The sequence below is a fragment of the Nyctibius grandis genome, chromosome 2 (assembly GCF_013368605.1).
Source record: "Nyctibius grandis isolate bNycGra1 chromosome 2, bNycGra1.pri, whole genome shotgun sequence".
Taxonomy (NCBI): domain Eukaryota; kingdom Metazoa; phylum Chordata; class Aves; order Nyctibiiformes; family Nyctibiidae; genus Nyctibius; species Nyctibius grandis.
This window is the reverse complement of record NC_090659.1, coordinates 19,392,584-19,419,874: the sequence shown is the minus strand read 5'-3', so window position 1 is coordinate 19,419,874 and position 27,291 is coordinate 19,392,584. Positions and strand designations below refer to the sequence as shown.

The 27,291-nt window shown below is 42.2% G+C and overlaps 1 protein-coding gene across 1 annotated transcript in view; it reads left to right on the top strand.

Annotated features, from left to right (window-relative positions):
• The window catches only part of URB1 (URB1 ribosome biogenesis homolog), a 57,596-nt gene that overhangs the window by 16,070 nt on the left and 14,235 nt on the right, over positions 1-27,291 (top strand). Inside the window, exons 11-30 of the mRNA XM_068425331.1 lie at positions 172-345; positions 980-1,130; positions 3,673-3,795; positions 7,310-7,422; positions 8,647-8,766; positions 12,132-12,248; positions 12,909-13,047; positions 14,158-14,328; positions 15,563-15,759; positions 16,322-16,546; positions 17,083-17,262; positions 18,259-19,114; positions 20,381-20,579; positions 20,782-20,959; positions 22,164-22,222; positions 22,950-23,143; positions 24,311-24,421; positions 24,513-24,576; positions 26,347-26,518; positions 27,073-27,181. Of these exons, the coding sequence (XP_068281432.1) occupies positions 172-345; positions 980-1,130; positions 3,673-3,795; positions 7,310-7,422; positions 8,647-8,766; positions 12,132-12,248; positions 12,909-13,047; positions 14,158-14,328; positions 15,563-15,759; positions 16,322-16,546; positions 17,083-17,262; positions 18,259-19,114; positions 20,381-20,579; positions 20,782-20,959; positions 22,164-22,222; positions 22,950-23,143; positions 24,311-24,421; positions 24,513-24,576; positions 26,347-26,518; positions 27,073-27,181 (3,652 nt within the window). The remainder of the gene's footprint in view (positions 1-171; positions 346-979; positions 1,131-3,672; positions 3,796-7,309; positions 7,423-8,646; positions 8,767-12,131; positions 12,249-12,908; positions 13,048-14,157; positions 14,329-15,562; positions 15,760-16,321; positions 16,547-17,082; positions 17,263-18,258; positions 19,115-20,380; positions 20,580-20,781; positions 20,960-22,163; positions 22,223-22,949; positions 23,144-24,310; positions 24,422-24,512; positions 24,577-26,346; positions 26,519-27,072; positions 27,182-27,291) is intronic.

The following is a 27,291-nucleotide window of genomic DNA, read 5'->3' as shown; positions in this document are numbered from 1 at the left end:
TGCTCGCTAGTGGTTTAGGCTGGGAATCTGAAAACCTACAGATTTGCTGCAAGCCAAGGTTTAGGAAGTAATTAAGTCATTAGCAAATTTAGCATATATTCAGAGTACAGATTATGTGCAAAGCGTAAGAGGAAGCAGTGAAATGTCACTAATTCAACTTCTTTCTTTTAGTTACCCAGCACAGTGGTGAAGCACAGCGTACTCTCACTTGTATCAATGATTCTGAGAAGAGTCTTGAAGAATATTGAGTACTGTTTGAATGAAGAAACTTGGCAAAAGTCAGAAATCTACACACTGTCAATGATGCAGGAATTCGTACAGCTGTACAGAGAAGCCATCAGCAAGGTAGAAAATAAAAAGAAAAATAGGGTATAACATGAGTAATTTTGCAGCAGATAACTACTCCTCTGCACTTTCTCCCCAGGTGGTTGCGGCCTGGCAGCCAGGAGATTGTATCTTTGAGAAGCGGGAGGGGAAGGCTGTGGGTTAAAAGGTGTTAATAACTGGTGCGGTAGTAAACTACATTTCCTGACAAAGCTGGCTGATGGAAATGCAAATAAAATTGTGTTGTGAGACAAATTTGTAGCATTGGCAGCTGTTGTGCTGCAAGTGAATTCCAAGAGCAGGCTTAGAAGCAAATTCTCCTCCTGATTCAAGTAAATTGTAGCCAGCAGAGTTCATTTGGAGTTAGAAGTTACTAGACAGCATAGCACTTGGGTTGAAAGTATACAGTGAGGATGAAGAACCAAACCTAGATGTTTTACAGGAAACTTTTTCAATGAAGTGTTCTTTTCCAGTATTTATGTTCTGCAGAAGTGAAAGTACATGACTTGATTTCTGATCTTTTTCCAATTGCATATAAGATCAGCTCCAACTTTTGTGAAGAGCAGCAAATCCTCATGTTGGTTGTGAATATTTTCATTACAGTAGCTTTGTCTCATGCAGGAGAGCTATTGCAATTTACTCTTTTTGCTTCTAGCTTTTACCAGACATGAACAATATAGTGGCTGTTTGGCAGTCCCTTCTGAAGCAAGGGAAAGAATACTGTGATGGCCAGGACAAGAAAAGGGAAAGTGATATCGCCACTGTGAAGCCAATGACCGAGACAGCAGAAGTTGCTGAACAGCATGGTAGGCAAAGCAGGTGGAGTTACCCCTTCTCAATGTGTGTGAATGGGTATTGTGAAATCCTCATCCTATGTAAGGTAGTCAACTTGAGCAGAGTCCAGCTGTCATTTGTGCATTTACTACTCATCTTTGCTCTGTTCAGTTCTTTGAGCAGTTTAATTCTGACCAGTGTCAGAATTGCCTAAGGACACAGTTTGACAAATAGGCTGCCATTGCTACTAGGAGGTTAAGCAGTTTGCCTTTCTGCTGTCACAGAATCACAGAATGGTTGAGGTTGGAAGGGACCTCTGGAGGTCATCTTGTCCAACCCCCCTGCCTAAACCTGATTGCCCAGGACTGTGTCCAGACAGCTTTTGAATATCTCCAAGGATGGAGACTCCAACAACATCTCTGGGCAACCTGTGCCAGTGCTCAGCCACCCTTACAGTAAAAAAGTGTTTCGTGATGTTCAGAGGAAACCTCCTGTGTTTCACTTTGTTCCCATTGCCTCTGGTGCTGTCACTGGCCACCACTGAAAAGATCCTGGCTCTGTCCTCTTTGCACCCTCCCTTCAGGTATTTATATACATTGATGAGATCCCTTTGAGCCTTCTCTTCTCCAGGCTGAACAGTCCCATCTCTCCCAGCCGTTCCTCATAGGAGAGATGCTCCAGTTCCTTCATCATCTTCATGGCCCTTCACTGGGGTCTCTCCAGTGTGTCCATTTCTCTCTTATACTGGTGAGCCCAGAACTGGACACAGCACTACAGGTGTGGCCTCACCAGCGCTGAGTAGAGGGGAAGGATCGTTTCCCTTGACCTGCTGGCAATGCTTTGCCCAATGCAGCCCAGTATACCAGTAGCCTTCTCTGTGGCAGGGCACATTGCTTGCTCATGTTCAAACCGGTGTCCACCAGGATGCCCAGGTCCTTTTCTGCCAAGCTGCTTTCCAGCTGGGTGGCCCCCAGCGTGTCCTGACGCATGGGGTTGTTTCTCCTCTGGTGCAGGACTCTGCAGTTCCCTTTGTTGAACTTAACCCTCCTGTCCTTGACCCTTTTATGCTAGTAGGAGTATTTTGCAGCCACACGAAAAAACAGGCAGGGAAACTGATAGGCCTGAAAAATAATTTTTTGAGGGATTTTAGTTTGGCCAAGTTATTTTGCCATGAGATCATTTTTTTTGAAGCGGTTAGTTACTGTGGCTACGGAAATGCTTGTGTTGCTGTAGCACAGGAGTAGAAACATGCAGGTATTGGAAGAGGGAGAGACGGTTGGAGGTGAGGCTTCAGTTTTCCTCTCTTAAAACCAGTGTTCCTTCCTGAAGGACTTGCTTTCATAGTCCCATTGCAGGTAACTGGAAGTTTTAGTACTCTCTGTAGCTTGGCTAGCAGCCTGCAATGTTTTACTTATAGACTGAAGATAAATCTACTGCCAGCTTCATGCCCTTCACAGGGCATATTCCACAGTGAGACTTCCTGGAGTGGAGAGTTTTTCAGTGTATGTCCTTCTGTGTGTGACTTTGGTCAGCGAAATTGTTGTCAATGCTGGCACTCCAAGGCAGAGTGCCTGCTGAAACCAATGGAGCAGCTAATCTCTAAAGTACTGTAGCTGTAGTTTCTCTGCATACTAGGGTGATAATACTGTACCACTTCCTCTCAGCTCACCTTTTACAGCTTTATTTGCACTGTGGTCACTAGAGAATTCTTTTTTAATGGGAGTTGAGGCAAACAAAGGCAAAGTTTATGCATGGCATCCATCCAGTTCTTCATAGCTCCCCGAGGAAGACCCAGTTAACAGGAAAAAAGTAGGTGTTAAAAAAAGTTTTGGCTGCCTTTAGTTTATTTTACTTCCTTTCATTAGTGACTGGATAACAAGTAGCTTTTATGTGTCCTCATGTTACAAACTAAAAGAATATTTAGCTGCTGAAATAACTTTTCCTAAGAAGTAAGCGACTGCCTTAACTGGGGTTGGTGTTTCTCTCATACAGATATTTGTTGTCTTCCTCTTGCCAAGAGGTCACATTGAGAAAGTATTATTTTGAAAGAGGGAAGGGAAAGAAAGAAACCTTTAACTGAAGTAATAAATCAGTAATAAATTAGTGTACTGTCTCCTGCTCATCCCCAGTCAAACCTGCCTGGCATTAGGTAAAAATAGTGACCCCGGAAACCAGCAGCATGACCATATCCTTTCCTTCACTTTTTTCTGTTGTTCAGCCTTAAATTGAGCAGCAGTGGGACTGATTGGATTCTTATGGTGAGTGTTAAAATGTTGAGGTTGTCTTTTATAGTGTGAGCACTTTAGAATCAAATTAAAAATGGCAACTGCCAATTTAAGCACTGAATAATCTTATTTAGTTTTAAAAGTATTCACACAGCAATGCTGGGGAAGGAAACGGGATTCCATGGGTTTTGTCTTTTTCTGGTTGTTAGCAAGGAAGATCACTGATAATTTTATAGGCAAGTCTATTGGAAATATAGTTAGTAATTCTAATGTTGGGTAATGTAGGTGCTACACTGTGCTCTCTTGGTATGAAGGAAGGAGAAACTAATTATGTAAACACTTTGTTTAGGTTCAGATGATGCTGAGACACTGTTTCTGAAAGCTGCATTGCTTCAGGTCATATGCCTTTATCAGAAGGCTGTGCCCCACTTGGTAGCACGGAGCAACTTTGATTTTAGCAAGCTGCTAAAAGGTATGTGATGTATATTTCTATTACCTTCATTGCTTTCTCTGGCTGTTTGCAAAGTGCACAGCAGAAGGGAATGTTTGCTCTTCTGTGTACATAGAGAAAGAGCTGTTTTCTAAAATTAAACCATTTTAGTTTCTTCATTGTGTTGGCATTTATTGTTGCTATTTCTGCAGTGCTCTGGCACTCTGCCCTCTTAAATTCCATAGCTGATCTGCTATACTCAGTTGTTGTAAGTGGTAGGTTGTGCTACAGTCTTCCCCTTTGTGTGTCCTATTCTTGCAAAAATTTGGTCTTTATGGGGTTTTAATTCTAATGTTTCTGAGGAAGATTTATGTCCAGCTCTTAATGAGATTTGGGGATGTGATTCTCCTAGACCTATGACAATAATCCAACATAAGTAAGTTATTTCCAAACTCTTATTAGCTGCAATGATACAGATTTTTTTTTTAACAGGATAGTTCACAGAAAGTTTGGGGTGGGGGAGAAGCATGTACCGATTCACCAGTCTTCTCTGGAAAATCTTTTAACATTCAAGTATTTTTTCCATTTGCTATGTTTTGAATTATTTTATCATAGTTTGGCAGTGTGTGGGGAGAAGAACAGTATTCTGTATGGTATTATCTCCTGTGGAAAATCTATATGAGGAAGCACTTTAGCAATATTGTTGTATTTTTGTCTCTGATGTCATGTTCATGGAGGGTATTCCTCTTCATACAGCAGAAGTAAACAGAGACATTCTGTACCTGCTTAATGCAGCAAGGATGATGAGCCACAAATTCTGGACTGTGGGCAAGATCCTCCAGTACTGCTTGTGGTCCAATAAATACAGCCATTTAAAATTGAGACTGGAGGAGAGAGCAGAATGTTGTCTGGTCACCATTGCTGTCTGTGGGCCACCAGAGCTTGTACGCCACCAAACAAGAGCAACTCTCTGTGTTTTAGGCAGGTCTGGGATGTGTAAGAATGAGAGTTATGTAAATGCCTTAATTAAAGTCTGTCAGGGAAAAAAGTCATAGAATCATAGAGTCATTTAGGTTGGAAAAGACCTTTAAGATCATTGAGTCCAGCCAAAACCCCAGCGCTACCAAGTCCACCACTAAACCATGTCCCTAAGCGCCACATCTACATGTCTTTTAAATACCTTCAGGAATGGTGACTCAACCACTTCCCTGGGCAGCCTGTTCCAATGCTTGACAACCCTTTTGGTGAAGAAATTTTTACTAATATTCAATCTAAACCTCCCCTGGCACAACCTGAGGCCTTTTCCTCTCATCCTATCACTTGTTACCTGGGAGAAGAGACTTAACACCCACCTCGCTAAAACCTCCTTTCAGGTACTTGTAGACAGCAATAAGGTCTCTCTGAGCCTCATTTTCTCCAGACTAAACAACCCCAGGTCCCTCAGCCGCTCCTCATGAGACTTGCGCTCTAGACCCTTCACCAGCTTCGTTGCCCTTCTTCGGACTCTCTCCAGCACCTCAGTGTCTTTCTTGTAGTGAGGGGCCCAAAACTGAGCACAGGATTCGAGGTGCAGCCTCACCAGTGCCAAGTACAGGGGGACAGTTGCTTCCCTAGTCGTGCTGGCCACACTATTTCTGATACAAGCCAGGATGCTGTTGGCCGCCTTGGCCACCTGGACTCATGTTCAGGCGGTCATTGATCAACACCCCCAGGTCCTTTTCCACCGGGCAGCTTTCCAGCCACTCTTCCCTCAGCCTGTAGCGGTGCATGGGATTGTTGTGACCCAAGTGCAGGACCCAACCCTTGGCCTTGTTGAACCTCATACAGTTGGCCTCGGCCCATCGATCCAGCCTGTTGAGATCCCTCTGCACAGCCTTCCTACACTTAAGCAAATCAACACTTCCACCCAACTTGGTGTCGCCTGCAAACTTACTGAGGGTGCACTCGATCCCCTTGTCCAGATCATTGATAAAGATATTAAAGAGAACTGGCCCCAATACTGAGCCCTGGGGAACACCACTTGTGACCGGCTGCCAGTTGGATTTAACTCCATTCACGACAACTCTTTGGGCCTAAACATCCAGCCAGTTTTTTACCCAGCAAAGCGTGCACCATCCAAGCCATGAGCAGCCAGTTTCTCCAGGAGAATGCTGTGGGAAATGGTGTCAAAGGCTTTACTAAAGTCTAGGTAGACAACATCCACAGCCTTTCCCTCATCCAGTAAGTGGGTCACCTTGACATAGGAGATCAGGTTAGTCAAGCAGGACCTGCCTTTCATAAACCCATGCTGACTGGGCCTGATCACCTGGTTGTCCTGTACGTGCTGCGTGATGGCACTCAGAATGATCTGCTCCATAACCTTCCCCAGCACTGAGGTCAGGCTGACAGGTCTGTAGTTCCCGGATCCTCCTTCTGGCCCTTCTTGTAGATGGGTGTCACATTTGCTAACTTAAAAAAAGGGGCTTTAGATAAAAAACCCTCTGAATGAACTGTTTAATGTTTGAGGTTTTTCCTTCCTCTGTCAAAGCAGATTTAATGCGTTTGTAACTTGGTGACTCACCAATCACATACCCTGTTTATCCCATTATTTCTTGCATTGGTCTGTTTTTTTTTTCAAAATGGACAAAAGGCAGGACACCATTTTGTGAGGCAGAAATCTCTGATATGTTTTGTTACAGTATGAAATAAAAAGTTGAACAGGATGGAAAATAAAATGTCATTCTCAAACGTAATGAAGTGAGCTTGGATATTAATTTTGATGAAAGATGATATGGTAGAAAATGATGGTATAAATTAATCATGAAACATCCTTCCCTCAGATGCCAGCTTGAGAGTTCTGTCATTCCTTCCCCTGATTGAAACATACACTCTAAAGGCAACATGTTTTTCTGCCTTGTAGCAATATGTGTTTTACATAGCTGGTACAGTTTTATTGTTAGCCTTACTGTTGGCTAGACTTCATAGTGATGCTACATTTATAAAATTTATTGTTCTCTCTCTAACGTGGACCACAAAGATACAACACAGACTATGAAAAGCACACTGACACCAAAGCTTTATTCAGCTAATCTCTGTATGTTACTTAACTGCAGTTAAAGTGTGGGCAGGTCAATTTTTGGAGCGCACTGCGAGGGTCTCTGCACAGCTGTGTGACCTGTAAGGTAAATAATTCCAAGGCTATGCCAAAGCAGTCATGAGCAGATGATAAAAGTAATGTAGGGAGAGACACAAGTGTAAAGGTTTTCCATCCTCGTTACTTCCTGTAGGACACAGCTTTTTGGGGTTGCTAGAACTGATAGAAGAGATTTTGTATTCCTGTGCACCAGCGATGGCTTGTGCCAGGGGCAGGTGTTAGACTCTCCCTGCTGAGGGCTGGATTCCAGCCTTAGATTGGCCAAATATAATCATAGTGTGTCTGGGGATCTCATGGTATGAAAATCTGTGGATTGCCAGCTTATCTCAACAGTGGTGGTTTGAAATCCTACATGATTAGTGTTCCTGAAATTTCGTGAAGATATACCAAAATAAAGCTGATTGTATGGCTTTCAAACCTCAGGTATCGTCACTGAAAAGGGCCTCCGAGAGGAAGTCCCTCCTGTTCTGCAGCACCATATACTGAAAGTGGCTTTGGAACTTCCTGCAAATAAATTTGCCTGGTTCAGAGTACAGGTAAAAGACTTCAAGGTGGATTTATGTTTCTTTGGCCTATTGTCCTCAGATCTTTACATCCGGCACTGACTAGTTTTAAACTAGTCCCAGTCCCGTTGTTTTAGGATGTGACCCTTTTGTAAAACCAGTAGGAGTTACAGTCTTAGCATTAGTGAAGAATCCCTTCTGAGCTGAAAAATTTTTCTACAAGGACAGAAATTTTTGCCTCCCTGAAGAGTGCTGGACAAGGTTCCTTCAGCTCTTTTGGTCCTTGGAGGAGGGGCAAGAGTGAGGATTTGCTAGATTCCACTTGTCTGGAAAGCCTGAGATTTCAGATCAAGTAAATGAGCTGCTGATGGGAGCCATCCCACCCATTCCCAGGGAACATTCTGGCATTTGTTAAGGCTGTCCCTCCTCTCCATAATTACTGGAAACCTTCAGGGCCCCTGCTCTTTTCTTTACTGCTGGCCTGTAAAGTAAGAAAGCTGTAGAGCACCTGCTTTTCATGTCTGGAGAAAAGAGTGGGCCTAGCTTTCGGGAGAAGCAGAGAGACCCAGGGGTGTTGTGACTGTGACCCTGCCTTGTAAGAGATTTTCTGTCCTTTCCAGTTGCCCATAAAGGAAAACTGAGGAGAGTTAAGAGCAAGCAAAGGAAAACCTGGAAACAGGCAAAGAAGCTGAAGTATTTTCTTGTGGCTTTGCCCTTCTATTATAGAAAGGTTTAATGGAAACGATAAAAGACAAATCTGGTAATGTTACAGAGGGTTACGGTTGTTAGACATCAAATGCAAGTCAGTGAGAAAAGCAGGGGAAGGGGCTGAAGGATTGTCATTTGATGTTCAGATAGTGTTCAGCACCCGTGTGACTTGCATTGTTTTCCTGTTCTTTGGGGATCAGTCTCTTAAATGATTGTATTTCTTATTCAGACAGTGCTTGTAGGAAACCTGAATTCCTGGGGATAACAGAAATAGAAGTAGGATGGACAGCTGGGGAGGAGGAGGGTGGCTTTATCTGGACGCTTGTATTAGTTGGTGTTTCTGTTACTCCTCTGTTCTTGCACTTTCCAAAAAACATTGTACTCATCTTCCTGGCTCACTGGATGCAAAGTAGTATAAATGATGCCATTCATTTCTGGCCTTGGTATTTTTGGGCTGGTCTATAAAATAATATAGTTTTATTACATAGTGCAACATAATCCTGTACAGTGTTGCTGTACTAGGGGAATTTTAATATATTTTTCTTTTAGGATGTTTCTGAGACAGAGAAGGTATCTGGTGAAAAATCAGTATTCTATTTACTGATGAAAATGTTTGTGACAAGTAACCATTCTCATCTGAAAATTTCAACCAAAAAACTGATCATCAAGGTAAGTGTTTGATCTGAAATACAAGGATATTCACTATATCCCATTAGTCTAAAATTTCTCTGTTCTAAATTTTTTCTTAAAGCAGATACCTTTACTGCATAGTTGTGTGGCCAACAGTCTTCTTTCCCATTTTCTGTGACTGTTCTTGGAAATTGCTGTAAGATAACTACCTATTAGCTAAATATTCTATGAAAGGAAACGCTGTCAAGTGAATTTGCTTCAACAGCTGATGAAATAGTAAGGGAAATGTCTTTAATGTTTGTTCACCCCCCACTAGGCTGAATTAATTCCAATACCGTAATAAACGGATGTAGTTTGTACCTGTAAAGGTCTTGATATTGATCAAGAGGAGATTATTTTTGATCTTTCTTTTTTATCCTTGTTTATTTAATCTGTACTTCATCACTCTAGCCTTCCTAAAGCCTTAGCTAGTTTTCTCTGGCCTTGCAAAATAGTCCTGTTTCTTACAGTCTGATACAAGCTCTGATGCAAGGACTACTTTTGTCTTAAAAATGAATTAAAATGCCCTTCTGTGCATTTAAATAAGTTTCAGAAGTGCTCATCAATTATAAATCTCATGAGGGCACCAGCAGCTGTCAGTTCTGGTATCTTTTTAAAACTGGACATCTTTTAGTTATGTAAGTGGGGGTAGAGACCTACATTAAAACCAAACCCAACTAAACAAGTCTCTCCCCCAAGAGAAAATAAAAAAGGTGTTCTAAGCCCTGAACAGGGCTCCTTGTGCAGTGTCCCATAGTAATAGTGACATACAAGTTTGTATACAGCTTTGTGCATTTAATTTCTGCATTTAGCTTCAATCACAGGGTGCAATTGTAGTGTCCAAACCACTACACCAAAGTTACAGTGATTGAATTAGGTTTTAGTTGCCCTTGATCCCTGCAAGGGATTAAAGGCAGGTTAACTTTGTCTCACAGTAATTAATATCTCGATCAAAAGCTACCCAGTATGGTTTTTCTAGTGTATTTGTATTCTTTTGCTGAGTGGAGATGTGGGCTGCCTGACTCATTCTCGTTTCCTCTTTTAGATTCAGTCCATTTCATTTTCTCTGAAGAGAATACAGGAGCAGTGAAGTTAGGGCAGTTACGTCAGCAGAAAGGCTGCTAAGAATAGCTGTTAATGAGTGTGTTTTGCTTATTTTTCAACACAGTGCCCTATAATCGGAAGGCATGTTTTTGGATTTCACATTCTGTTCCTGCCTGTTTTCATGAGAGCTGCAAGAGTATTTCTATTTCAAGACTCTGCCAAAAATAGTTAATTATTTAAAAATGAATCCTTTTTTCTTTTTTTTTCTTTCTTTAAATGAATTATCCTGTCAGATTTGTGTAAGCAGCAGTTATTTTTATAGCTGATGGTGGTGTACACAGAGTAAATGTAGAGCAAATGAGCTGCGATAGCTTCCTTTGTATTTTGTATGTGGGGAGAAAAAAAGACATGGATTCATCCTGCATAATTACAGTCATTTAACATAGATGCCAGAGTTAGGAAGCTGGTCAAAGTTTCTTCTGTTGTTGAGAGTGGGGGGTGGGTGGTTCTACCAGTGTGCAGTTCAAATAGCCTGTCGTCTGGATTGTCCTTCAGACAGCCATTCCTCCTTCTCCTCCTCTTCTCCCTCCTCCTTCTTTCTTTCTTTTACAGGTGGAGCATAGGGTCACGAAGTTCCTAATTTAGGTGCCTCAGATAAGGGCCTGAATTTAGATAGCATGAAAGTGGGCAAAAATTTCTAAATGTTTTAATGCCTATTACTTGACTGTGGTAAAATTGTGTCTACCTCACCACCCACAGCAGCCGTGAGTATGCCTACGCTTGTTTCTGAACCTTGCTGTGGTCACGACCCACTGTTCATTTATTTGACTGTTTACTCATCTGCCCAACTCTTTTAAGCACAAGTAGCCTGATTTAGATCTAATTTAGCAGTGATTTTCCTTTATATTACATAGCAGTTTTCAAAAGTCCCCCTACAGGCTGTTCTGAAGGATATGGCACTTTTTGTTTCTTGCTATAATGGCATAAAGATATACAACCCTCTTAAAGCAGTATAGCCTGCTCCCCTGAAATTATAAGAATAAGATTTACGAAGGTGGAGGGAATGGATGCTCTGCGTCCAGGCAACTTTGACTTCAGTAGGGTTTGTGCTTATTGACTGCTGACAACAGAAGGACTTGACATGATTGGACCAAAAGCCCTGCTAGACTTAATCCTGGCTCTTACCTTTGGCTGTGCCTTGGGGGGACCTTCCTTGCCCAGTGTGTGAGACAGCGTTATAGTAGCCCCTCGTTGCAGGGGACACATCTTGAGTTTCAGGCCGCGTGATGGGTCAGGGGACACACTAGCTCTGCTGAAGCTGTCCAACGTGTAAGGCTCTTTTGCAGGCTGGGACCAGCGAGAGGGATTGGCCCTGGCTGAGGCTCTGTGCTGCAGCCGGCTTTCTTCCTCTGTGTCCCTGCACCGTAGGACTTGAGCAGTGAAGTGGCAGAGAGGCTGCTGCAGTGAGCAGTGCTGCAGGTAGCACAGCGGCCTCTGGGTCTGGTGCATACTGCCCCAGAATGTGCTGAAAGAGGTTCCTGCACCCTGAGTGCTTGTAAAAGTCTTCTGTTCCAAATGCATGGGAATGAACGTTGATCATGAGATTTCCGTGTGCTCACTGCCCAGTCCAGTGAATTGCTGTTGGCTGCGTACTTGAATGGGGTGTGTATGGGATCCATCCCATACACATGGTCAGTGTGAGGGCAAGAACCGAGTGGACTTGTAGTGGGTTTGTGCTGCAGACAGCAGGTGAGAGGAGGAGAGGCTCTGAGAAGACAGGAGCAGAAAGAAATTGCTCTCAGCTGATTTTCTCAGTTGTGAGAGAGTAAGCCATGTTTTGCCTCTTACTTCGGTCATTCTTAAAGCCCTCCTTTCTCTGCCCCAGGACTGCTTCTTGCCCTTTTCCTACAGCACCTGTGTGTGTCTGGCAAAGCTCAGGGGGTTTCGTTTGTCACCTGTAACATAGTCATGCCTCACCTCAGCTCTTGCTTTGAGAGCATTAACCGAAACAGCTGTGATGAAGACCTAGGCCTTGATCCTAGTTACACTGAGACCAGTTGGTACAGTCTTGGGAGATTTTGTTTTAAAAAATGCATTCAGTTTTACCCTCTAACAGTTAGAGTGGCTCTAGTGAGTGGGAATAAGGCCTCTTGAACTGAGTGGGTAAGAATGACATATTTCTGTTCATCAACCTGCTCTTCATTTTTCTTTCCAAGAAGAAAATGTGAAGTTGCTGTACAAAAAGATCTGTGCTTTTTTGAGGTTTTGCATTTTAGTTGGTTTGGTTTTTTTTAACCCCCCCTCTTTGGTTTTCTGGACAGGTTTTACGTGACAGCGGAGTGTTTGAATACACATGGAAGGAACTTTCAGTTTGGCTGGAACACTTGGATAATACAAAAGAAGACAAAAAGGAAGCAGTGATTCAATTTTTGGAAAGGGTAACAACTGTTCATATTAGCTGGATAAACAATGCCAAGAATAGCATTAATGGAAACTTATTTTGTTGCTATTGTTGAGAAACCCATCAAAGATCAGTGAATGAATTCTGAGAAAAGCAGTGTTTGTAATTCTTTATACAGAGCTGACATCTTTCTTGTCTTGTGTGGGAGGACAGTGAAATGATTTGGAGGAAAATTAAATCCAAAAAGATAAGTTGTTATTACAGCATTGTTGATATAACGGTAGTGGTGTGTGTGGGGGTAGCTCTTATTTCCTCTTTTCTTTATGTGGCAATACCTGCCAAAATTATCAGACCTGAGTAAATTGTGATCTTTTACAAGAAAAGTTGACATTTCCTGTTTACTTTTCAGGATGTTAAATGCCCAGTGCATCCTTTTCATTGCAATTTCCCCAGGGACTTGGTCCGTGGCAGAGCTTTAGGTGCGAAATTGCAGTGAACATTTCTTTTTCCATCAGACCCAGTGTGGCATGTACAGCAGTAACCATTGGCAGATTCCTGCAGAAGTGTATGGAAGTTGCCCTCCTAAACTTTCCCAGCTTCCAACCACTTTTAGTATATAGTCTTTCTTAACAAGATACAGTTCCTGTGGACTTAGTAGCCTGTGTACTTACGTTTCTCTCTCAACCTTTATTAACAGATCCTGTTGAAACTGGTGACAAACCCCTATCCATATACGGATAAAGCAGCAGACCTTGTTCAGGAAGCCAGTATGCTCCAAGTTAGTATGTTTAAACAAGATTCTGATAATGTCAGCATCCCCGTCTCTCACATTGACGGTACGTGGTGATTCCCTCCATAATAGAGAATTTCAAGACTTTGTGCTAAATTCTCTAGCCCTGATCTGCAAACTGACGACTGGTAACTGTAGAAATCCTGCTTAGAATTTCTACAGTTACCAGTAGAAACTGTAGTAAGAACCTACAGGATTCAGCCCTCCAGTTGTACAGAAGTAGAAATCTGAATTATAAAGTTACCACTTTACCCCTGAAAGTAATTTCTGATGCAGTTACACTGTTTTAACAGTGTTTTAAATCTCTCTTTGGCTCCTGCAGCAGCATTTTCTAACTAAAATGGAAACTGTTAGAGTTCTTCTCCCTGGGGCTGCTGATGTCTGTTCATCCAGGAGGAAGGGGCTGGGGTGCCCAGGGAACTTTCTTACTCCCAGGCACACAGATGGGGTTTTGGTACTCCTGCTCTCTGGAACCAGTCACAGCCCTGCTGCAGACAAAGTAAAACTTCTGCAGATGTGGACGCGTGGACAACTTACCATGTGCTAGCTGTTCTGCTGTAACAGTCCACCCATAGGATTTTGCAATACATAAATGTAGGATAATTGAGGTACTTTGGCACTCAGTACCAGATGGATCAGTTGCCTTGAGTTGACTGTTACAGAGATGTAATGCCAGCCACGGAATACATGGTATTTTCTTCACATGTTAAAGCTGTTTGACTCTTTCATGACGAAGATTTGTTTCTCTGGCCGTATAGAGCTGAGAAGCTCTCCAAGGACTGCTCAGGCTGTTCTTTTAATGGGGAAGTGGCTGCTTCCTTCGTACTTTCCCATACACGTTTCCTGTCACTGTTATGCTCTGATAGTCCCTACCTAACGCCATCATGATAGCAGTGGGTGATGCACCTCTTCCCTTCCCTTCCTGTCAGCTGGACGGCAGTGTCGAAAGGCAAAAAGTAAAGTTAAGCACCCACTAAGAGACACTGATTTTTACAGTTGCATTTACCGTTACATCGCTACACAAATTAGTCTTTCATCTTTTTTTCTGCTTTGGTAATTCAGAAACTGCCTTATATTCCTGAAGTGTTGGATTCTACCTCCACTGTTTTCTAATTAGTCTGAATCCTCTGCTTACATTTTTTTCTTCACTTAATAGATGTCCTGGATATGGTGGATGTCCTAATTGAGGGCAGTGATGGCTTAGATGAAGAAATTGGTTTCACTTTAAATGAAGACATGATTATCCAAACATTTCCATTCAGTGCTGTTGTCCCTGCTGCATTAGAAGGCAGGAATATACTGTTGCTTCAGACTGAAAATGGAACAGGTACAGACTTTTTTGTTTCTATGTATCATCCATGCAAGTGAAGTGGAAGTGGGATCATTCTTACCAAGTGAGCTCTGCAAGACATTTTATTATCTTTGTTGCAAGCAGAAGGAGATGCAGATCCCTGCACAAGGGGGGCATTAAAGCTTATGAGGTGCTTCTATCCTTTTTTCCTGGCCCTAGAGAAGCTCGCTCTTGGTTTCTGGAGTAGGAAAAATAGATGGAAATGCGGGCACTCTATAACTGCCATTTGACTCTAGGGAGCTCCTACTGAGGGAAAACGAACTTACCCAGGTTAGAAGAAGAGAGCCCACCTTTCCCCTGTGAGATGCAGGGAGGTGGAGGAGGAGAATGACCCCAGGCTCTGGGAACAGTATAGAAGGGACTGAGGAGCAGTGCAGAGACACTGTCCCTGCATGGACAGTCTTGGCCTGGGAGCAGTTGCGATTCAGTAACAGAGTGTTTTAAGCACAGAGTATGCAGATTGTGAGAGGAGGGTGGTTTCGATGGCTGTAGGCAGCTCTTCCACTGAGACTAGTCAGTAGGGGAGAGAGGACTGGACTGCTGAATAGAAAATGGATGTGTTTTGCAAAGAAAACTTCTTCAGAGGTGAAGCTCCAGGGGTGAATGTTGCAAAGTTCTACCACCTCCTTGAGGAAAGGATTTGGTGGAGTGAGGAGTCACAGGCAGCAGTTGGCCTCAGAGCAGGATTTGCCAACCCCACAGCACCTCACTAAGTCCTTTGTATATTTGGCTGTTGAGTAGCAGCAGGGATGGGACTGAAAGTCCCAGTTCTGAAAGAAAATCCTCCATATTTACCCAGTGCGTGTTAACCTGGATGTGTTCCACCCAGTACAAATCAGCTTTGCTCTTAGGTGGTGCTTGGCTGGGGTCTTTATCTATCAAAATACAAGTTTAGCACAACACAGTAAAGGCGAAGTTAGTTTTATGCTTGTCTGGAAGGAAACAGGCCAACCTGAGCATGTATCTTAAAGTGGGGTGATTATGTACTTCAACAAGGACTACTGTATGGAAGATTTTTCCAGATACCTCAGTGGGTTGGGAACACTTGTCGAGCTTATCACAAACACCCTTTAATCCTATTCAGTACTTTTCTAAATGATGTTCTATGTCCTGTTGCCCAGGCCTTAAGGAAAGAGGGCTGCCTTATTGTCTGTGCTCATGCAGATTACTTCTGTCAATGGAAGTTTCATTTTTTATTTTGCTTTTGTAGGAGCACACATTGTAGAGTATCTTGTTGCTGTTTTCACTGACCTCCTGCATTCTCAGAGAGAACCCCTTGCTCTCTGCTTGATGTTCCAGCTCTATGATAAAGATCTGCATTCCCTGAAAGTTTCAAAGTATCCTCAGCTCTACGGATTTCACCAGTACTATAACCTCTGGATACCCCAGCAATCTCAGGAACCTGTGGTATGGAATACCTGAAGTCACTGGAATGCTTGAGCCAGTATTACTATAAAGCCTCACAGTGTGTAAAGGTTACATTTCCATCAGAAAGTGCATTTACATTAAGCTAATTCTGTATTGCTTCTTGATCACATTGGGACAAAAATTTGCTCAAGGGCTTTTCTCTGTTAACACAAGAGGTCTGTGTTGTGGTTGGGAAGTGAAGCCAGGGCTCAAGGGCTGTACGCGATCACCCAGACTACAGTCAGGCGCAGTGTAATGTACTGTATCATGTGGCCCAAGAAGTCAGTTTACAGTGGTTGGAGTTCACCGTGGTATGGGTTGGGAAGGCATGGACCAGCTGGACTAGGGGTTGCTGTGTTTTTCTGTTATCCCAGCAGTGCCCACGTGCAGATTTGCCATGGGACACCTTTGACTAACTATGATAGCAGGATTGTACATGTATGGTTCTGGAGTTTCGGTCCTGCTTTTAGCACAGAACTCATTTCAAAACAGAGGTAGCTAAAGAAACTTTTAATTTGTACTGATCTTTATTTTTCTGTTATTTTTTTTCCATTTCAAACAGTTTAAAAAACGCAAAGAGGTATGCAAAGAACCTGCTGTGGCCCTGGATTCTGTATTTACCACTTTGCTAAAGAAAGCCTATGAGAGAGGAGGCAGTACCTTACTGGAAGACGACATCCAGACAAAATTGAGAGACTTGGCTTCCCAGCTCCCGCCTGAACAGCTTTTGTTAGGAGTAAAGCAGGTGTTGCTATACCTGAAATCCACAGTGGAGAACTTTGGCAGTGTAAGAGCAATAATTGTGATGATATTGCGTGTTTGTTTCATTTTAATGCAGCAAGTACAAATGACTTGGCTGTTAAAACTTAAGGATCCAGTTCTGCAGCTTTTTCACATACTGAGCTCTCACTGAGGCTATAAAGCACCAGAAAAACCTGCACCTAATTTGTAAACAAATGTCTATCCTTCTAATTGTTGAGGAGTTTTGGTTTTACTTTGCATGGGTTACCTTACTGATCTGTGTGTAGTGCAAATGAACTCCAGATTTTAATCCAGCTCCTGGGTCTCCATAAGAAGCCTCTCCAGAGAGAGAAATTCATTGGCCTGTGTTACACCAGAAGTCACAATATAGATGAAAATCTATAAATATTTATTTGGCACCCTGAGACTTTTGTTAGAATCAGGTTTCTACAGAGGGGAGTGATTCCTTCACCCAGAAAAGGTAATCTAGTTCTTAGTTAATTTTTGTTCCTGTTGGATAATTATTGTTCTGCTCCCATCCTTCTCTTTTCTCAACTTCCACGGTGTCTGTTATTTTCACAGCTTAGTAAAACTGTTGGTCCTCACCTTGTTGACCTTTATGTGGACCTGCTTAGCAGCTTGTTGTGCCGGGGAAATCAGATAGAGTTGGATAATCAGCAGAAACGAGAAGAGCATCAGACTGAATCAGATCTCTTTATGGATGAGGAATCTCTGATTACAGAGGAGTCTTCAAATGACAAGGTACCAAATCCCTTGATATACAGGCCAGAAGCTAACCTGTTAGTCGTAAGTTTTTGCTGAACTATTACTTAAAGCAAATTATCTTAAACATGAACAATTTTTGAGCACAACATTATGTTGATATATTTTCACCGATCACCAAACATGGAACTGGTTAAACGTGACGGAGAACAGGGCATCTAGCAGGGATCAGGCTTTGTGAGTGCTGTGACTTGATAATAGTCATGAGGATTTCTGAGATTTCAGTTGGGATTTCAGTTGGGATTAAAGTGTGTCTGTCATATGCTCACTGTATAAGGGCTTGAATAGGATTTTACTGCTTTGTAGAAGCATTACTATAGCTTTTTCCAGGTCGTCAGAAGGGCAGAGAATGAACAGGATATCATACACTGTGTATTTCACAGAGTTGTATTGAGTGGAAACAGGTTGATGCAGAGAGATGCTGTTCACATCTGGGAAGGAGGACTTACAACCTTTGAGCATGTGGTCCAGCAGTTAGGAAACTACTGTCTGGAGATTTGATCAAGCTGCATCACCCACAGTCTCACCTCTGAACTGGAATACGTCCAGGAGAGGTCCTGACAGAAAACACTCACCTTTGCAGCAGAAATTCTATTCCCTAAGCCCTGTTAAAGCCTGGTTATGAAAATTATGTACTTGGAGGAGTGAATTGTTGCCTCCCTTTCATCTGTTCTGTGGATTTGTGGAGATTAGAATGGAATTGTATTGACAAACCCCAGAATATACAGCTTTCCCCTGGAAATGTGCTTAGACATGGAGAATTTGAGTGAAGGCATGCCTCCCACATTATAAATGTAGGAAGAATGGTATTTATGTGCTTGTAATTCATTAATATTTTTATCCTCTGACCAGTTACTAGACAATTTCGTGTTCAGTAATTGTAATAAACATGCTCTGGAAAATAGGCAGATGAATCTTCCCACCCCCCAGCTATAGTTATCCATTCAGTGATATTGTTACAACCCTTTGTTACAGACACTAGAAGATGCCCTCATGTTGATCTTCAGACATCCTACGCTGGAGAGTTGGTTCCTGGCTTTAGAACAACGTTCTCTTCCTCAGCACAGTTTAAACCCTGTCACTGTGAAGCTATTGTCGGCTCACCTCAATTCCGGTGTGCTCCAGCTGTTGAAAACGGGTGCCCCGATGTTGCAGAGCATGGATCACAAACCTGTGTTATCGAAGTATTTTGAGGCTATCACAAAAAGTGTCTTGAAAGAGCTACAGGCTGCGGGGAAAGACAGAAGCCAGGTTTTTCCCAAGAAGTCTTACCAGCTGAAGGCTCTGGAGGAGCTGCACATATACATGGCTGCAGCTCAGCTGAAGGAGATCACTTTAACCATGCTGCAACTTCCTGAGATGAGCCTGACTACTCAGCAATCTGAAAAATCCCATAAAAAAAGGAAACAATTAAGCTTCTATGGACAGGTTTTGGTGCAGCTCCTCACAGAGAGCTACCAAAGGCAGCCCCAACGAGGAGAACTATTGCTATCCACAGAGCACATTAAAGCTTTGGGCATATTGATGTCAGCATCAGCCAGCAAAGATTTGGAGAAAGTTTTCCTTCAGGCTCTCCAAAGCGAGCCAGTCCTTGCACACGCGGTCAGTGTAGAGGTGCATGTTCACTGCCTTAACCGGAGGTCAGAAACCTCCCTTGCCATTGTGGGCATGCTGATGAAACACTGTAGGACTCACCTGCTGCAGTTTGAGCTGTGGTGTCTGAGCAGTGACACTGGAAAGTACCTCAAGAAACACATGGAGCGCTTTCTTCCACTCATTAATGTGTATTTGCAATGCAGAGACCAGTATGATTTCACCAGACCTTCTGCAGGTAAAGCCACAACTGATCCCTATTTGTGATTTGGGAGGCCAGATTCCCAGTGTAGGCTCTGCTGGCCTTAAAGTCTTGGATACTCTGCACAATAAATAGAGGTGATAAAATTTACATGTCTAACAGATTCTAACAGAATCTGTGATTCTGTAACTTCTAATGATTCTCTTACAAGTACCTCTGCAGCATAAAAGGTAAAGGACTGTTGTGAAGGTTGGCTGTTAGACTGAAGCAAAGTACTCTCACAGTTGCTGTAGTCCAGTTTTCTCTTCTGAAGCCCTTATTTAATATTTAGTGCATGTGAAAATCTGTCTTCCTACATACCTTGGTTTAGTATAGGAGGTAAAAACTTTTTCTCGGGCATAGATAGAACACTGTCTGGTGAGTGGAATGCCGTAGCCGTATGGTTTTGCAGAATGTAAACTTTCACTTTTACAAGTGTAAGAGTCCGAAACTTTCTTCTAAAATAAATCTCCAAATATAGCTTCCTACAGTAATGCCTTCCTAAGCTGGCACTCCAAAACTTTCCAAACCAACAGCAGCATTAAATTGACAAGACACTTAAATTTTCTACGGGCAAAACTACGAGTTAGGATTCAACTCGACAGAACAGGATCACTTTGATTTCATTTATCTTACTGCATAGGAATGTGAATAGCAACAGAAACAGGCTGACTGTAGCTGTTGGTGGAGAAGGCTAGCTCTGTCTAGGAGAAGTTCAAGTAGAGAAAAGACCTTGTCAGCACACAGGAAAGTAGAGGACGGTTTAAAGGACTAAGCCTTTCTCTAGCATGTAATGCACAGCAGTGGTTTCGTGCTTGAACACTAGAAGGGGAAACTGCTGTCTGACTGACTTGATTTATAAGGTTTCTGTTAGCTGTCTGTTGATGTGAGAGAAAATTTCCTTTGAGCCCAGGGTCAGAGAACTAGTAAGGTTTCGTCCTTCCTGAGATGCAAGGACAAGGCTTCTTATCAGGAAGTTGTCCCTCTTTTGAAGGTCTGCATTATTTGCCCATGTTTAATCGTTTCGGCTGTGTAGCAAGTGGTTGTCTGGTACGTATGCTAAATGCTTCCTAATGGTGCTATGGAGCACTACAGAGTGTACTTCTCTGTAGCAGATTAGCAGCTACTGTAGTATAATTTCCTAGAAACTAAGTAATCTGGGACTTGATTAGAAAAGTGATTTGGGATTTTTGTAATTGTAAGTCTAGTGTTGCTTAACACACTTAGATGCTGAAACTTGTGTCCCCTGCTCTCTCCCAACAGTTGTTTCAGCTGTTATGCCTGTCTTGAGGAGAGCTCTGTGGAAGGAGCTCTGCAGTGTATTACAAGACACAAAAGCACATGAGACCACTGTGAAACTGCAAGTTCTTTCGAAGTTGTTGCCATCTTCAGAAAGCAAAGAGCTGCAAAACCTTATTGACCAGCTTCCTGCTGCTCTTGAGAAAGCAGAAAATAAAGAGAGGTAGGCAAACCCAGTTGCCCTGTTTCAGGACGAGGTTTGTCCTGTAAAGCATTGTGATAGATATGCACGAATGCAAATATTGTGAACACCAATAGCATCCTCTCGTCAGAGAATCTGTCACTTCAAAGCTTTGGCAGCAAGACATCTTTAGCATACACAAAAAAGCATGTTATAACATTAAAAAATAAATATCTTTCTGCAGTTGGACAGTGGCAGATGCCATTTCTAGAGTGCTTGAAAACTCTGAAGAGCTGCATTCCTGGAGGAGGTGCCTGTTATCAGCCTGCATGAAGGGGTTAGTTGACATGTACAACAGCAGTAAAGATGAAAGCAAGCAAGAAGTGGAGAGGTCCATGCTACTGAGGCTAGAAGAATTACTGGTGAGACTTCTTTTTATCTGCATTGCCAGAATGTGACTTTGTGCATATGTGTTATTGTGCTCTTTTGTCTTGGGTAAATACAGATTGGACTTTATTTTCTGTTTTATAGGTGATGGCTTCTCTGGGCTTTTAATAGCTTTTGCAGAGTTAACTTAGCCCTGCTAATCCTTCATAAGAACCAGTTTTGAGTTGTTCTTGATAATAGCTTTCTGCTAACAGTCCCCTTTGAAAATCAGATTTTGAGGTGTTCAGGAGTTAAAAATCAAAGGTTGCCAATGGATATTTTTATTTTAAAAAAAAAAGTGATAGAATCACTTCTGATGAGACCAACCTGCCATGCCCACTGAAATCTGTGACAGAAATCTGGTTGATAATAGGTAGAAATCTGGACTTTGATCATGAAGAACACTACTTGATCATTCCCGCTGTACTACTGGGGTTTTTTTGTAGTTCAGTAAGGTAGGCAGATCCATGTAAGACATAAAAATGAAGGTGTCTGCAGGCATTAAATGCCTTTGACCTCTTGCTGGCTTCTGGTGAGACTCCCTTTTAGGACATGACTGTACAGGACGGGAGCCTTGCAGGATCTAAGGGGCCACCTCATAGTGTTTCATCCTAATGGTGTTCACAGGACTGAAGAGGTTAGCACCTACCTTTACTAGGACTGCTGGTATGTGCAGCTGTCAGTCTTCTTAAAACTGTGTATTGTGGTTTATAGCATTTCAGGGAAGATCGATTTTTGTAAAGAACATGCACACCCAGCTCACCCAGGTATTGTATCTGCCACATGCAGAGGTTGATTAGCTTAAACAGATTGTAGGCACACAAAAACCTAGCACCCGAGTAGCAGTCTCTTCCTTTGACTTGCTGACTTTTTATTCCTTTCACACTTTGGGAGTGTGAAGAGTTTCAAGACTCTGGGTTTTTTGGTACCTACAGACCAACTTGCTTTTTAATTGCATACAGCCCATATGCTCCCTTGCTCCCAGGACGAACAGAACAAGACTTGCAGTTTTATTTGAATCATGAGGTAGGATTGTTGTATCCAAGAGCTTGCCTCCCTGTTATCCTTTGATCGTCCCACTTGAATGTTTGACTTGCATGTTGTTAGTGTGTCTGTTGGACAAAAATTTCTGGTCTTGATGATCTGCAGAAGCTCTATGTGCTAAATGTAAACATCTGTTTTTACTTACTGTGTGCGCAGCGCTTTGTTGAAGAGGTGGACCCAGACGACTGGTACAGCCTTGTGAAGACAGGACTCAAGTAAGTAGTTTTGACGTGCACCAAAGGTGCTGTAGGAGGTGGAGTTACGTTCACTTGGCCTTGTCCCGCATTATACTGGAAACACCCTGTCTCCCTTGAATTCAGTCAGATTTGACGATGCTCGTTGTTTCTCAGGATGCACTTTATGTCACATCCACTGTCTTCATTGGAGCCTGAACCTGCACAACTGCAGGCAGATTTGGAGTTTGTGCTCCAGTTAGCATAACTAACATAGCTAACTGGATAGCTGGACTCCCTTCTTTTCAACTGGCATAAAGAATATATGCTCATATAACTTCTTTTCATTTAAGATCTTTCTTAAATACAATTCATGTGAAAACAGAATCAAATCTTTCACCTTTAAATGTAATCCATTTAAATAAAAGAAATAAAAAATAGTTTAGGATAATCTTAGCTTCTGTGGAGGTAAAAGTGTTAATCTGAAGGGTTGCTATGTGAAGGGTTAGTAGGCAAAATTCTAGTCCTTTATTAAGATCAATGCAGCTACAAATGTGACTGTGTTGATTCACCTTTATTTTTTATAATTAAGATGCCAATATAGCTTAATAAGAATTAAAACAGCTCAGGGAGAGGTGCATTTTTTTAATTTGTTGTGGTTTTACTAAGTTTGCTCTCTTTGCAAAGTTCTCATTTCTTAAACAGATTTTTTTCAAGCAGGTTTCCTTTTGGTTGGGGTCTGACTTTTCTGTGATCCTTGCTTCTAAAGGTACCGCTACAGAGATGAAGCATTTTTGAAAGTCCTGAATATTGCTATTCAGTTGTTATACAAGGAAGAATCCTCACTTAGTCAGAGATTAGTCAAGGTCTCCAAACTTCACATGATGGTCACGCAGCACTCTCTATTTTTGTCAGCCATACTGAGGTCAAGAGAAGATGATGGCACGAACATCCAGACAAGAGGTATTTTTTCTCTTCTTCTTCTTCCCTTTAACTATATTTAGTAATTTTGTCTTTCTCGCATTATATTCTATCCATCCAGTAACGTATCCACCTACATATACTTGCAGAGCTATTAAACAATTCCAGAATATTAGCATTTAGTTTCAAATTCTACCTCTACTTGGATCCAAATGTTGCATTCATTTTATGGCTGCTGGTTTTAAACGCGTATGTTTTGTAAAACTACTGAAAAGGTGGGTTTGGGGTTTTCTGTTTGTTTGGGTTTTTTTAACCCTGTTGAAATCTTGAATTGATTCTTTTGTTTTCTGTGAAGTTGTTAGTGTAAGATCACTTGGTGTCAAGAGTGCATTAATTCAGGCAGTTGTCTTTATGATCTGTTTTGTTTTGACATATATTTTATATTCCTGTAGATACTAGGGGGAAAAGCCTGTTCCTTTTCAGATACTGGGAGTAAAGAAATCTGGATTCAGGTCTTGAATCTGCCTCAGATACCCTATTTGCCTTTGAGTAACCTGATCACTTATTTGATTTGTTTCTCAGCTAATTATAAAATAAAGGTGGATAATTTTTGTACACCCCAGGACAGAGTTCCTGTAACTTGCTAACTGATTGGACTCTGCAGTGATGACCCCTGTTTAAATGCATGGTGTGGAAGCATTTTGATAAGTTACTGCAGCTGGGATGTGAACTTACAAGTTCTTGCTTGTAACTTCTTGAGTAGCTTGGGGAGGTTGCTGGGATGTCTGCCTTTACTCTGTGCAACTCCTGAGCTAACTTAAGATGCCTTCCTGGGAGAGGAGGGAGCTGCGGTACGGTAGGATAGGGTATAGAACTTCCTTTTTAACCAGAGAGCAAATGCACACACATGGAAAGTTTTTGCAGGGTACTATGCCACATTGTGGACCTCACCTAACAATAATATTTGTGTGTCCAGCTTGGAAACAATGTTTTAACTTCTTAAAAAAGTGTTCCATTTGAATTAAATGCATCGTAATCACCCTTTAGTGTAGTCGGGGAAATGGTTTTTGGTATTTATAGAGATAGATCTTGATCTAAAATGTACAGTACTGTGTGTGCATCTATTTAGAGAGGGTATGTGTGTGTGGGGGTATTTATATACACTCGTTAACTGAGAGCAACAGCGCTAAAGCTGTGTGTTTATTTCAGAGGCCTTGGTGGATATACTGCTGACAGTTGTGAAACTCAGCCCTTCCCTCTGTGAGAGCAGTCACCTCGCCGTGTTGCTGGGTGCCTATGGGGCTACACTGAGTGCTGTAGGTAAGTGTGTTAGCCTGGGAAAGGTACTTCCTACTAGATCTGGTTTTCATCTTTATAGGTGACTGACTTTGGGTTTCATCTTGTTTTTTAGATCAGAAGATACTGCTACTGCTTCAGTTATATGAGAAGAATAATCAAAGTCTTATAAATTCCAGGTAAGCTGACCACCTTCCTTTGTTGGACTAACTACACGCAACTAAGCAGTCTCACAATTTTTCCAGGGTCTTATTTTTAACTGAGATAATCAGTGAGCAAGGTCAAACCTAGAAGTGAATGTTGCTTTTTTCCCCTATGTATTTCCTATTCTTGACATAATTCTCATGTGTAGCCCAAACTTTTGTGTGTCTGTGGGTTGGGTGAGGGACTCTCATTTCACTAGACCCTCACTCTCCGTAGTAAGAACCCACTATAGGGATTTCGTCACAGGTGAAGGCCAAAACACAAGTTGCTAGTGTAGGACTCCTTACCCTTCCCTGTTCCCTTGGGATACAGGATTTGCTACTCAGCGCAGCCCTTGCCCTTTTCAATGATCTTGCCCCTGTATGCATGATATTCGGCTCTGGTGCTTTCCCGGAGAGGAATATGCCAGTGGAGGAGTGAGTGTATAACCTCTTGCATTAACACATGTATTGTTAGTTTTGGTATACTAACACGGTACCAATGCCTTCCTTGTCTTTCACCAGTCTGGACTGTAGCTCTCCTTATAGCGCAACCTTGCAATACATCTACGTGCTTCACAAGAGAGAACCATGTGTTGTATAAAAGAATCAGTTTCTTTTCAGGCCCTCTGCCCAAGCTGTCCACAGGGAAGTCTGTTGCTAACAGTTCTTGTTAACATGCTAACATGATGTTTTTGGTCTGCCTTGCTCAAATGCACTTTTTTGTCCTTGAGGTATGGGCATAAATACTAACAGCTGTGCAAGAGTATTGGCTCAGGCAGTTGGAGCAGGACTGGACTCTGAATTAAGAACCTCCCTTGGCTTTGTCTGAGAATAGAGATAATCCTTGCAGCCTGTGAAGGGGGACAGGAAATTAAGGTTCTTGTTAGTGGGGAATTGAAGTGGCTTCCAGAAGCCAGGGCTCTGGCACTAGCTGCATCCTGCATAAACCTTTACTGAAAGTGTTTGCAAATGGGAGGGTGTTACGTGAAGAGGAGACTGATTTCAGAGGTAGTTAGGTCCCAAAACTTTGTAGCCTTTTTAAAGTAGAAACAATTTCATACTGTGCCCTGAAGTGAATTGGTAGCCAGACACTTGGCGAGACTCGATCCCAGCACTGAAGAGTTTGAGTGAATATAGAGAATATTCAGGAAAAGTGCTATACATGCAACCCAGCAGAGCCCAACTTGTGTTACAAATGGGAGCTTTCAGATTCTGGATGATAAGAAGCCTAACATCATCCCTCCAGCTGCCTCGCTGACAGTGAGGCGTGCTGCTGGCAGTACCCACATAATAAGTGACAATATCAATAGTACTTTAAGCATTATAGCAAAGTAAGTGGGGTCTGAGGAGCAACTCGGGGAAGGAGAGTAAGGATTTATGTTCTACTGAACCACTGTGGTGCTGGTTTGAAATGTCAGTTGCATTTGAGACAACCTTGTCTGACCAGGGCTTGATCACTGTCTCTTCACGCAGCTGCTGTCATACCTACCTGCATTTATACCTTAAAAAAGCAGTTTTTCTGAGGAGGTAAGTTCTGACTTGGATTAACAGGGTAGGAAATAGTTAATGAGACACCCTCAGACTGAATTTGAAAAGCTTTTGGACGGATGAAAAAGGTGTTGCCAGGGAAACGAGTTCTAGTTTCAAGTTCCCACAGGATAATAAGTACAAGTGAAGGGAAAATTTAAATACTAATTTATATCCTCTGTAATTGCTTTTTGCTCAGTCTGTTGACTAATGCCTTTACTTTTAACAATGTTTAAGAATCTTGCTATGGGGTCCAGCTGCTGTGGAGCATCACAAGACTTGCAAGAGTCTAGGGAAGTCGCTATGGCAGCAGCCAAGCATGGAGGAGATTCTGTGTCTGCTAGATCGAGAAAAGATGATGAAGACAATTCTGTCTTTCCCTCAGCATCGCCGTCTTCTGTCATCACAGGTGCTTTGTTTCAGACTGCTGAATTATCCTTCTTTTGATGTAGAAAAAGAGCCGTTCACTTTAGTAATTTCTTTCTTGCATTCGTGTAATATATTTCAATTTGTTTACATCAGGAGAGCAATTTAAATTCATAGGAGGGCTGGAATTAATCATTTCAGAGCACTTTTCAAATGAATTGCAATATCTGGACCACATCTTGTCGCCAGGTGTGACTGTGCAGCATTGCAAAGATTGCCATGTATAAGTGAGACCAGAATTTGACCTTTAAACAGTTGTTAAATTTGTCTGTCCAAGGATCCACTGACAACGGGCTCTTCAGTCTTTCATACAGTTCGCTAACATGCTTCTCTACCTGTTTGTGTTAGTCAGGGGAAATAGTTTTGGAGCCCTGATAGTGAAAGCCAGATTTAAACACAAGCACGTCTCACCCTGTGTTGCATTATATTTTGCAAGGTTTAGTATCGTCTGCTTTATAATGGGATGAGGTGGTTGGGGAAGTTTGAAACCAAGCTGGAAATCGGTGTTGTTCCTTACAAATACTGGTTTGGATTTAGTTTCAGGATGTACAAGAGTCACTGTATAGAGATGAAAGTGTCAAGAGTCTTGACGACTTCTACGATCCTTGTTTTCTACTTCAGCTCTTCAGTGAACTGACCAGACCAGGTAAAGTGAATGTTTCTCTTCGATCCTTAGCGTCACTTCACTCTGCTGCGGGAGCTGCGTGGCTCCATCTGTAGCTCTGTTATTCTCAGTATAAGAGTAAATACTACAAA